Below are 12,509 nucleotides of genomic sequence, written 5' to 3'. Positions count from 1 at the left end.
GGTGCCGCCCCCCCCCCCCCCGCCACCGCCTGACGGACACGCCCCGCGAGCCGGCGCATGCGCACGCCGCCTCACTACAGCTCCCTGAGCGCGCTGCGCGCCGCGGGACCGGTTGCCTGGAAACCGGTAACGCCGCCATGGAGGCGGCCCCAGGTACGGGGTGGTGGGGAGGGTCGGGGCCCGCTCCGGCCCCGTACGGGCCCACATCGCCTCTCGGGGCAGGCTCCCGCGTGTCCCCGCGTCCCACGGACCTGTCGTGTCCGCACCCCGCCGGTGGCCGCCCCGCTCCTCATGCACCCGCCGCTGCCCACTGCCGGGCTTCGTCTCCCCGGGTCCCCTCTCTGGCACCCTCCCCTCAGGGGCTCCCCCCCTGCTCTCCCTGGGGAGCTCCAGGTGTCCCTTGCCCGCCCCTTTGCCATCCCCCGCAAAACAGCCTGTCACGGGCGCTTCTGCCTGGCCGTGGCCTTTGGCTGGTGTCCAGGTGGAAGGCGGCCTTGGAAGAGCCCTGCGCCTTCGCACCTCTGTGCGAGGCCGGCGCCATCGCCTTTGCATGCTGAAGTCTGTGTGGGACCAGCCTTCCTACGCAGAGGCTTTTGGAAAAGAAAAGCCTTTATTCTCATGTGGGTGCTTCGCTTCAGAAAAGTGAAAGAGGAGTGAATGTTCTGCAGCTGAGACGGACCGTCCCGTACTTCATTTGAAATGTGGGACTTGCTGGTTTTGCTTTACCATGTGCGAGGCAGTTAGTTTTATTACCTGTTGCATTTGTGGCACTGCTCTTGTTAATTTTTATGATTTTCCTTTATACTGTAAGTTAATAAGTAACTGTGGTGATGTCACCAGTTTCTGCTTAATAAAAACCTGGTAACCTTTATCCACAAAGCAGACCTTCAGAGACTTGAAATGTTTGCTTACATGAGACAGAGCTAGGGCATCTGGATCATACAGAGGACTACTCTAGTTGTAAGGTTGGAAATTAGAGTCAGGTTTTATTTCTCCTAATTTTATAGGAAAATATTTTGAATGTATGCAATATAGCAATAGTGAGGTTCTAAGCAGGGGTCTCCTGTCCACTTCTTTTCTCTTTCTGATGGGAGGGGGGAAAAGAGACAATGGGGCTATGATAAAGGTGATGTGTCTAGATCCTGCTTTGTAGCTTTATCCTTGCTGTTTCTGTCTCTGACTAGTAAATATTTTATGTACTTAACCTTAACTGCTGTGAGAATTGATATCTTCTGTTATTCTCCTTGCTCTCAAGTCTTCTAGCTATTGTAAGAGACATTGCAATATTTTCTAGTACAAAAAAAGTCTTCCTTGGGATTTTGCGTTGATTGCCTAAAACTGAGTTTATTACTAATTTTGTAGTAATGCTGACTGATAATGATACACAGGTAGCATTGGGTAGCAATGCCTGATTTACACTTGGATATTTTTCTTTATGTATATAAGCACTAAAAGACTTTAAATTTTTTTGTATTAAAGTAAGTTTTGCAAAACTACTGCTTGCACGTGTTGTGCTCAGCAGCTGCCCAGTAAATTGCTGTTGTACTCTGATGTGGTCTGATGGCTGAAAGGAATGCTGAGAGAGTTGTTCAATGGTGTGCTGTTTTTCATAAAGAAATGGAAGACTCTCAGAAAAAACTGCTAAGGGGACTGTATCTGAAGATGAGTTAAACAAGCAGGACTTGGCAGGTGGGAAGAAATTGGACACATCCAAAGCAGAGCTAGACTTGAAGAAGATGCCTCAGCCTGGAACAGACAATTAGTATGTAACTCCTCATGGCAGACACCACTCAAGATAGCCAAATGTTGCAGTCATTATTTTAGGCCAGAAAGATAGCAGAGTGTAGCCTGGAAGGCTCATAGTACAGCGCTAAGAGGAGTCAGGATTTGAAGCAATAAAGCAAAAGAAAGTTCTGGGACAAACCATGAGTTCCTTCACATGGAATAAAGACAAATAAAGGAATAACGCACAAGACAATCTTTTTTTTGCAAAGCCCACTAGTGGCCAAAGCTTTTCTACAAAAATTTGCACGTTTTGGAGTGAACCAAAAAATGAAATCCTGAAGGAGTAGCACAGTGTAGGGATGACTTTTTAATCTCTTGCTTATTACTAGTACTAATAGCACTGCAGTTATGTTCTGCAGTAATAGTACCCTATTTCTATATATCCTGAGTTAGTGGACAAAACTGATTATCACTTTTCTGTAGACTTAAAAGCTGAGGTGAGATAGGTGATGTCTTTGAAGCACTGTCACAGAGCTAATGGTGGGGCAGAGACAGGTTGAAATAATAACTGCTAGATATGTTCAGTTTCTAAAGTAAAACTGCAGACCACATTTTGATCATTATTTAATTTGATCCATTTTATGCAGTTGAAGTGTCAGTCATGGGATTTATGAAGGCAAGCACTGCATTTATGAAGCTTACACATCTAAACACCTTTTTTTCTGGAAAGAGGAAAAATGTAGGATGACAAGATACAAAGCAAGTGGTGTCATCTCAGTGAATTTATTTATGTGTTACCAAATAAACACCCATTTGATTTAATTATCCTGGATTTTGAATAAATGAGACAATTGCCTGAGATGAGAAATCTCTTAATGTCCAAATTCACTGGCAATTTTTGAGAAACTCCTATATACAAGGATTCTGTGTGGCAGCAGAATTGCCAAGAATCATCTTAGTTTTGAAGTAACTGAAAGAACATACCCGAATGAACATATTTTTCCATTCTGAGGTGTCGTGGTTTAACCCCAGCGGGCAACTAGCTGGCATGCAGCTGCTTACTCACTCCCCCCACCCAGTGGGATGAGAGAGAGAATCAGAAAAAGAAAAAAAAAGTAAAGTTCATGGGTTGAGATAAAGATGGTTTAATAGGACAGAAAGGAAGAAAATTATAATAATAATTAAATGACAATAATAATAATGAAAGGATTGGAATATACAAAACAAGTGATGCAGAATGCAATTGCTCAGCACTCGCCAACCCATGCCTAGTTAGTTCCTGAGCAACAATCTGCGCCGCCCCACCACACACTGGCCAACTGCCTCCAGTTTATACACTGAGCATGACATCATATGGTATGGAATACCCTTTGGCCAGTTTGGGTCAGCTGTCCTGGCTGTGTCCCCTCCCAACTTCTTGTGCCCCTCCAGCCTTCTTGTTGGCTGGGCATGAGAAGCTGAAAAATCCTTGACTAGGTATAAACATTACTTAGCAACAACTGAAAACATCAGTGTGTTATCAACATTCTTCTCATACTGAACCCAAAACATAGCACTGTACCAGCTACTAGAAAGAAAATTAACTCTATCCCAGCTGAAACCAGGACATGGGGTAAGCTGTGGCTTTTGAGAACATAGCTAAGAGAAAGACAATTTGAAAGAAAATGGAGCTTAGCTGAAATTCACAGCTTATAGCACTGGCCACTGAAACAAAGAAAACATGAATTCGCTCCTGAGTGAGTTCTTAGCTAAGTAATGGAACTTATGTGGATCTGTGTAGTGTTTCAGGTCTGTATCTTGAATTACTAGGACTAGGGAAAAAACCCTAATACTTTCCTGGTCAGGCATAGTGTATAATTAGTGTTGGCAAAAATGTCTGGTTGCCAGCTTGGTTTTTCTCCCTACTTCACACCAGTTCTACTTGCCACTATCTCAGTTTTCAGTATCAAAAGCCTTAATTCTAGCTTATTTAGGAAAACTGTCTCAAAAAAAAAACCCAACAGGAAAACAAAATCTGCAGAGAGAGATGCATACCTTTGTCACAGTGAACCTACACAAAAGTTTTCTGGATCAGTCAACCCATGAAACCCAGAATCTGCAACCAAAGTAGATGTGTCCCCTCCTTTGAGCCTCCTCAGAGTCTTTAAATTCAAAATTTGTTTTGGCACAGTGCTTGAACTCCATCACGGTAATATGCACAGTGAACATTGCAATAGCTTTCTTTAACTAGAACCCAGATATCAACACAGGCGGAAATGTTCATACCCTCTTTCAGCCTAAAGCATTTTCCAGATAGGAATTAATTTATAATGAAAACTATGATAGTCTTAATTTTTAGAAGATAAATGATTGCTAATTAGTTACAATAATTTGAAATTTTATAGCACTTTTCTCTATGGATATCAAAACACTTTGCTAAGATGGGTAAGTATTATTATCTCATTTTTCACAAGAGATAACTGAGACAGCCAGAGGTGAAATGGCTGATACAAATTGTACACCATTACTGGGTTTGGAATTAGAATTCAGGTCTCTGAACGCTCCACTATATGTTTATGCAACTAGTCTGTAACTATTTCTTCAACTTCAGTGATATCAGTTCTGTTACCCCATTAAAAACTCATGAATTTCATTTAAATATATTGAGATATATTGCAATTGTTTTCTTTTGATTTGTTTTCTGAACATAAAACTTTCTGTATGTCTATTTTCAAGTTTTCTCAGCATTCCTGAGGGGTAAAAGCTCATTTTAGTTCTTAAATGAAATTATGAGGAAAGTCAGACTCTGGCAGAGACTCAGAACCTTTGGATGAAGATCAAGTAGGGCAGGTTGACTATATAATGACATGAATGACATATCTACAAAATTTCTTTTCCCTCACTGTCCTTCTGGTGGATGGCATTATGTTTGGACACTTAGCCTTTCCTGAAATACCTGAAAAGTCTGAAATGCCTTAAAAGATCTTTTCCCAAATAGATTCTGACCCAAAGCCAGAAACAGGAAATGCATTTTTAGGGACTTTTTCTTGGTATCAAAGTCAGGCTTACACAGAAAAAGAGATTCGTTTCATCCTGCCTATGTTTGTTATTCTGAACATTTAGGTTTCTTTACATTCAACTTGTGAATTTTCTGATTTCTGATAGTATTTTATAGCTGTAGTATTTGTACAAAATTGCTCCAGTGTTCTTTTTAAGGTGTTTTTTTTGGAAATGGAGACCATGTTTGAAATCAAAAGGCAGAACAAATTTAGAATAAGAGCAATGCTCATGCTTTTTTGCTTCTTTCAGAGATGTTCATATAAATGATCAATGTGTTTGTTTGTACATGAAAAAATTTGGATCTTTCCCACTCCAGAGGACAATGGTAGCTAATGAAATTGCAGCACTCTGAAAATGCTAGTCCGAAAGCTGAAAAATTGCTGGGGGGTCTTAGTTAAGCTGTTTATTTAATTTTTTTTATTGTGTTAATTTTATTAATTCACTTTCCATTAATATAGAATATTTTGAAGAAAGTCCTTTTTTTCTTAAAGATTAATCTCTCCTGCTTCTCCATTCAAGATATTAGATGGTCTCAGAATGTCTGTCTCCTGATATTTTTGTGAAGTCCACCAGAAAGCAGGAGGAATAGCCTTGTTGTCTCAAAAAACAAACTTCCCCCCAGTATATTAAAGAGAAGCCCAAAACATGTAAATTTGTCTTCAGCTTCCCTTGTTACACAATATTTAGTCTTTCTATAGCAATGTACACAGAGCCCAGAGTCCTAAAACGTGAACCAATGAATTCACCCTACAAATTAGGACATATGTTTGGGTTATCCATATTTGGAGTGTACAAGCAGAACACAAATATTATCTCTGGGAATCTCAAAGCATCTGAGAGGAAATGAAAATGGTCTAAATGGCAGATGAAGGCAAAAATACTAAAAGTTCCTTTTCACCACCACCAGGTAAAGAGGACATGTCATCTTTTCCCAAGGAACAGGAGGGAGCTGATAAGAAGCCAGCAGAAGGTGCACAGGCAGATCACCCTGGTGTCCGTGAGTATTTCCCACTGTTATATAGCTATTTCAATACTGAACCTACAGTAGCTTCTGGCTTCTCCCACCACTCACCCCTTCCTTACTAGTACGTGTTCATCTTCAGTTGCTGCTCTTGGTGTTGCCAAATTTCATTTTGACTCTGGTCACAGATGACCCCTTCCAGTGAAGTTCTGGGCTGAGCACTGTGTCTGCAGTTCCCGCTGTTCCTGAGCCCACAGCCTCTTCCCTGGAAATTTTTGTATTTTTTATTGTATTTTTTTCCCTGTCTCTGTAGCTAGTACTGCAATCTGTTAACTCCACCAATGTCTTTCAGTCACGGACCTGTATTTCTCTTTTTAATGCCATTTTCATCTTGAAATGCCTGCCCAGTGTCCGTTTCAGGTTTTCTGCATGTCATCTAACACACTAGATCTAGGTAGCATGGATAACAAAATCTGCTAGTGAGTCTCCTGTGGAACTTTGGAAGGATTTTTGGTGCATATATTGGCGCACTACTTTCAACGCTTGTTTGATCTTCCTGTTATACCTTTTTCCTGTTATAAGATGTGGTTTTTTCCTTCCCCTAAGTTTTAAAATACAGTTTTTTGAAAGCAAACTTCCCTCTACAGTTAATGCTAAACAGCAGGAAGTCCACTGCTGGGCAGAAGGGATTTTTTTTACTACTACAGAACTATGTATTTATTTAACATGGCATGTATGAGCAAAGTAATCAAAGGAATTCATACTTAAGAGAGTAATCCCAATTGTCCTTTGCAGAAGAAAGCAAAACTAGCCTTCCAAAGGAATCACCAGCTGCAGGAGAACGGGAGGAAGAAGTGGAGCAAGTGGAATCAGACACTGAGAGCATTGGTGAGTACTGCTTTCCAATGAGGAGATGTTGGTATGACCTTAAAGATGCCAATACTTTCTAGTTTTCATTTTTTCACTGTTATTGTTATGAACAGCATCTCGGACCAGTGCCATCAAGTTACAGTTATTGAGTTTCTCTGCTCCTTTTCAGTTGGCTTCCCTCGTGTACTTCATTTTGCTCTTTCCCATGGCTGGTCTCTGCCCCTTTTGGTTGTTTTTCATAGAACACCTAGGAGAGAAAAAAATCAAGACAGGGTGAAAGGCTTACAAAATAGGTAAAGGGGATTTGATCTGAGGTATCAAACTGAAAAGTACTTTTAACAAGTGCTTATGACTAGTTGGAAGTCAAGTTGACAGTATTCTGTGTTGCAGTCCAGTGAAGAACTACACTGAGTCACACATTAGCAGTATGCCTTTTTGAGGACAATGGTGTCTTATGGTGGTCTGTTGTATGTGTGTTTACTAACTGTTTTGTATAATGATGTGCATTCAATAGCTACTGAAAAGAGACACTTAAAACTTTATTTGGTTTCTAAAGCTGAGACCTAAATACCAAGAAAAGCTGAACTGAACTACTTTCGTAGGTCTTGAGTTTTAAAATCAATGTTTTTAAAACACTCTAAAAATCTTTCTTCTTTAAATTCTTCCATTTTCAATATTCACAGTAAAGTTTTTAAAAGCCTGAGGGAGTGTTTGTTATAGGCTGTTACTCTGTTGAAGGAGGCAAGTCATGTGTGAATGCTTCTGGAGCCTAAAATTTATGGTGAATATAAATTTCCTTTATGTTCCCACTTCTGAGATGCAGAAGGTGATTTGGAAGAGCAAGATAATAGTGAAGGACCCTTGGAGGCACATAAAAGGCCTGAGAAGGTAGAAAAGAAAATCTCAGAAACTTTCTTCTATAACTATGAAGATATATATTCATGTCCATTTGTCACTGAAGACTCTGGGATACCAATTAACCTTCTTACACTTAAGTATCCTTTCTGTTGAAGCTGTGCAAATTTAAAGCTAAGGATATTTAATATATGTTCTTAAAATTGTACTTGTCTAATTTGGAGTAGACTATGTGGCATTAGTGGGATACCTTTGGTTGAGACACAGATAAGAATCCTTACCCATTATGGTTCTGGGTGAATTTAATCTTAAACGTTGTCTTGACCTCATAAACATTTCTTATTCGGGATAATTCTTACTGTTATAAGTATTCTTGTAGAACTGGATCATGGCCAAGTTAATGTGACCAGGCAGAAGACTAGCATAAGAATATCCCCTGCAAAGCTCTCCCTTTCTGTGTAGCCACACTGGTGTTCCCCAAGAAGCTGAGGGGAGGGCAGGAGACGAGCAGCTGCGTACCTCATACTTCCTCACAGAACTGCTAAGGGAGAAGTTGGGAAGAAACCAGGTTGATTTTTAGTCTGGTGCTCAGAAGATCTAAACTGGTAGAATGAAGGAAGTGATGCCCATCAATTAAGAGCTCCAATAAGTCCTTTGCTAGGTATGGTCAAGTAGGATATATGTGACTTTCAGAAGTGCTGATGGTTTTCTCTGCAGGCACAATCAAGTTGCTGTTGAAGACTCAATTTTCCTTTCTCTACATCTGCCTGTAAACATTTAAGAAGTGAGCTTGAGCACTTCCTTGGTTTGATCTCTTGTCTGTAGAACAGTTCCTAGTAATCTGATGCATATCTCCTACATTTTGTTTAATAAAAGAACACGGATAGAATATGAATTCCTTGCAGCCCTAAAGGATCCGGCAGAGGCAAGAGGTGTGCCCTGTAGTGGAGATGAAAGGATGGAATATGAACTTTAGAAAGTCTTCACTTGTGCCTTCCCCTCAGTTATAGAGGCTTGGTATATTTTACCTTCACTGTATACTGAACAAAATTGTCTCCTACCATCAGGGTTTTAGTCATCAGATCAGTATTCCCATTTCAGTTTCGGTTTAAGTGTTTCTATCCACTTAGTAAACTTCTCGAGAAAGCCAGTGTCAAATCTTTTCCTTATTGAACTGTTCTCAGATATTCTTTTGGATATGATTGCACCAGAAGTGTAAACCTGCTGCTGATGGATAGCCAAACACTGATGTATATAGCAGGCAACCAAGTGGTGCTCCTGGACCTGAAAACTAAATCTCAAAGTTATCTCCGGAGCAGCAGTGGTGGTGGAATTGGGTTTATCACGGTATGGCTTTTGTTTCATGTTTTAGGATGTCATTCGCTTTCTAGAAGTGAAATGTTCACTTGGTTGCCTGATGGGAGATTTCTACAGCTTCACATGATATGCATGTATCATATTGATTAGGGGGATGCATGGACCATGCAGCATGGGCTACTCAGCCTGTCAATGTAATTGGCTGAGGACAAATGTCTGCATACCTAAGTCCCAGGCTCAGGTACCTTAAAGGACTGACAGATGCCAGATGGGATTAATTTTTAGAATTTTTAGAACTTTTAGAACTTTTAGAATTACATTCTTATTTTGGCTCATATCAACTTTTTTTTTTTTTTGAACACTCATCTCTCCTAGTCACAACTGATATTAGTATAGTGTTTTGCCTGCAGTTAAAATTTAGAAAATCAAAATCAAGTTCCTAGATAAATTAAAAGTATCTGGTTTCATTCTAGTAAGCTCCTACCAAGAGCTTGGACTCACAAATGCTTCCTCTGGATTTGAAGCATCTTACCCTGTGAAGGGCTCTGCCATCTCTCGTTTGTATTCCACATGAGTAAGGCTTTCAGAATACCAGCCTCAGACTGGTTTGCTCCATTGTAAGAAGCCTTTTCTGGTGAAATATGGTACATCTTTATGTCTTCAGAACTATGTCATTCAGGATGGCTTTTCTGCAGCTGTCTGCTGAAGTAGATGGCTGCTGATAAAAATGCTGTTCATGGAAAGATCAGCTAGTGGGTTGAGTGAGGTAGGAATAGTAAAAGAATGCGTGATAAAGCAAATGATTTCAGTTTGTCATGGTTCCGCATTATATATGCAATATACCATTTTGTGTGCATAGTAGCTTCATTCTGCTACTGGGCAATAGATTGGCAGTTGTTCAGAATAAATGCACAGAAAAATGCAACCTAGTATTTATGGCAATATCGTCTGACTAATGAGTAATTGGAATAACTCAATAACTAGCAGGATAGAGACAAAGGAGTCATTACAGCATGTAACAGGATTTTTGCTTTTTCAAGGCACACCCTACTAAGCAGTACTTTGCAGTAGGAGAAAAAGGAAAGAAGCCAAACCTCATCATCTACGATTATCCTTCACTGAGGCCCTACAGAATACTGCGAGGTAGTGTAAAAAGTTCTATTTTCATTTTACACAAATGGGCCAGTGTTTATAGATCCCAGCAGATGGAGTAGTGGGTCACTTTAGAAGTTTAGAAGGAAATATAACCTTTTGGTCCTTCAAAGCAAAATAGAAAACACCAGTTCCAAGCTTTTTCATTATTGCATGGGAGGAAACCTTTATTTAGTAGAAATAGCCAACTAAGAGCTATTACCTGGTGAAAAAAATAATTGCAGTGAAAGTTGAGCTCCTTCTAAGTAGATTTTCCTATTGTTTCTTCCTCTTTTCCGTGTGTGTGTGTATTGAGGCTTGCGTGTTTCTTCAGGTGGAACAGAGGAAGCCTATATTTTTGGTGATTTCAACGATGCTGGCACTTTGCTGGCCAGTGTTGGGAGCAGCCCTGACTACATGCTGACTATCTGGGACTGGAAACAAGAAAAGATTATGTTGAGGTCAAAAGCTTTTTCACAGGATGTTTACAAGGTCACATTTTCTGCTGATAATGAAGAGCAACTAACTACATCTGGAGCAGGACACATCAAGTAGGTTTACTAATTAGGATTAATACGTATCACCTCTAAAGTCATAATATGTAGAAGATGACTAACAGGAATGTATCATTAGCAAACATGGACCAATGAGGAATGCTATTTTACCTGGCCATTACAATTACAAAAATGAGAAAGTTCAAGTCCTTCAGCCAGTCAGCCAAGTCTTTTAACACCTTTGCTGTGCAAAAAGGATGATGCTTAATGTTGAATGTCGGTACCACTGGCTCCATTCTTGTAATTTCAATAAGCACCAGGGAGAATTAATAAAAAATATTTACATATACATGTCTTCTAGCTGGTAACATAGCATATATGCCTCCTGTGCCTTCTGGGCTTTCTCCCTTTGATTTCTTGAACTCATCTGCTGTCTGGGCAGCCGTTAGAACTGGTTGCCAAGTCATGGATCAGAAACCCTCTGATACCACCAAAAGCCTGCAAGGAAGCCTTAAAAAAGATATGCTTCCATACACTCCCTTCTCTGGTAAGTTCATGGATCCTTTTGTAACAAAAAAATAAACCACAACTTTAAGCTCTTTGGGACAGGGATTAGCTTTGTGTTCTGTATTTATCCAACGTTCAATGTTAATATAGCAGAGACTTAAGATATGACTTGGATACTATTGTAATAGAAATGATACCTTTAAAATTATAACACATCTAAAGTTTCTTTGAATTTTAACAGAGGAATTGGATCAAAGTCTGAGATTTGCTCTGTAGTTTGGTTGCGAGGTGGGTCTGAAATAGCAAATGGCTTATTTAGACCCAGAATGAATGTGGTTTAGAATACACTATTTATGGAAATCTGACAAAACAAAATCTCTTATAATCTTTCTTTTGAGCTAAAATACTATGAATAAACTCTGATATAGCTTTTATAACATGATAAACATGACCTTTCACCCAAATGTGGTCTCAAGTTCCAATTTCCAACACCTGTCTTCAATGTAATGTCTCCTGCACACACAGTGAACCATCCCTAATTGCAGTAGATTAATTTTTCTGTAATGCCGTAATTTAAAGTTATGTTTTATACTGCTAAAAATATAATGATCAAATAGAAATAGCTATGAAGATCTAGGATAAAACCTTTCGCTCAGTGAGATTTTATAGTCAAGTTCAAGTCCATGTGGGTACTTGGATGAAATTCAGTGAAGACCTTAGCCCCTTGGATATACAATGTTGAGCATCATACACTGAAGACAGCAAGAGTAAAATAGGTATCCCTAACTACTTGTATTGGTTGTAGCTGAAAAGACGTAGCTATGCATTTTACACTTACTAATTTTAAATAGTAGTTTAGTCTTCATTCTGCCCATTCCAAATCCTTTTCCTAGCTTTTTCATAGGAGTAGTATAGGGAAATGTTTCTGTAATTACAAAGCTTTATCTCACTTTAAAAAGAAAACCCAAGGTCTCCTGTGAAAAAGAATAATAAATGATCAGCCCTTACCTCAGAGACATCCCTGGTAAGATTATTACAATGTCTTAGAGGGACTGAAGAGTGTGTTTAGGAAATCTTATATCAGAGGGGGATGTTTTTTCTATACTCAGGTTCTGGAAGATGGCTCTCACATTCACTGGTCTCAAGTTACAAGGAGCTTTGGGCAGGTTTGGAAAAACAGCAGTGACCGACATTACAGGTTATGTGGAGCTGCCTGATGGGAAAGTAAGTAAGAAAAAGTTTAATTGATTTTATGTTCCCTCTCAGGTTTTGATATAAAGTCTACTGAGTAAGTTGGAGAGTTACTATTTGCTTCAAAGTGATTTGAATTAGACCCTCAATGCACTGCTCTGACAAGCTAATATTGACATTAATTTGCCAAAAACCTGGCTTGCTTTGTAATAATTGAAAAGTACGGTTAGTATTGTAATTCCCAGACAAAAGATCTCTGTTGGCTTAGAGCTGAGGCTCCTCTAATGGGGTAAAGAAATAAAAAGACAGTTAGCCCTAATCTTTAACCATTTCAGTGCTTGTAAATTATGTCATGTTGCTAAAAAGTTGAATCTTCTCACCCTTTACACATTCTCTTGCAAATATCTGTACATTGCTAT

At 39.6% G+C, this 12,509-nt stretch overlaps 1 protein-coding gene across 1 annotated transcript in view; it reads left to right on the top strand.

Annotated features, from left to right (window-relative positions):
* The first annotated feature begins 137 nt into the window (after positions 1-137).
* Positions 138-12,509, top strand: part of CFAP44 (cilia and flagella associated protein 44) — a 46,906-nt gene continuing 34,534 nt past the window's right edge. Inside the window, exons 1-8 of the mRNA XM_075034338.1 lie at positions 138-153; positions 5,672-5,761; positions 6,521-6,613; positions 7,413-7,590; positions 8,635-8,797; positions 9,808-9,910; positions 10,233-10,449; positions 12,009-12,123. Of these exons, the coding sequence (XP_074890439.1) occupies positions 138-153; positions 5,672-5,761; positions 6,521-6,613; positions 7,413-7,590; positions 8,635-8,797; positions 9,808-9,910; positions 10,233-10,449; positions 12,009-12,123 (975 nt within the window). The remainder of the gene's footprint in view (positions 154-5,671; positions 5,762-6,520; positions 6,614-7,412; positions 7,591-8,634; positions 8,798-9,807; positions 9,911-10,232; positions 10,450-12,008; positions 12,124-12,509) is intronic.

The sequence above is a fragment of the Buteo buteo genome, chromosome 8 (assembly GCF_964188355.1).
Source record: "Buteo buteo chromosome 8, bButBut1.hap1.1, whole genome shotgun sequence".
Lineage (NCBI taxonomy): Eukaryota > Metazoa > Chordata > Aves > Accipitriformes > Accipitridae > Buteo > Buteo buteo.
Note: the sequence above shows the minus strand (reverse complement) of the source record. Positions and strands in the feature narration are given on the sequence as shown.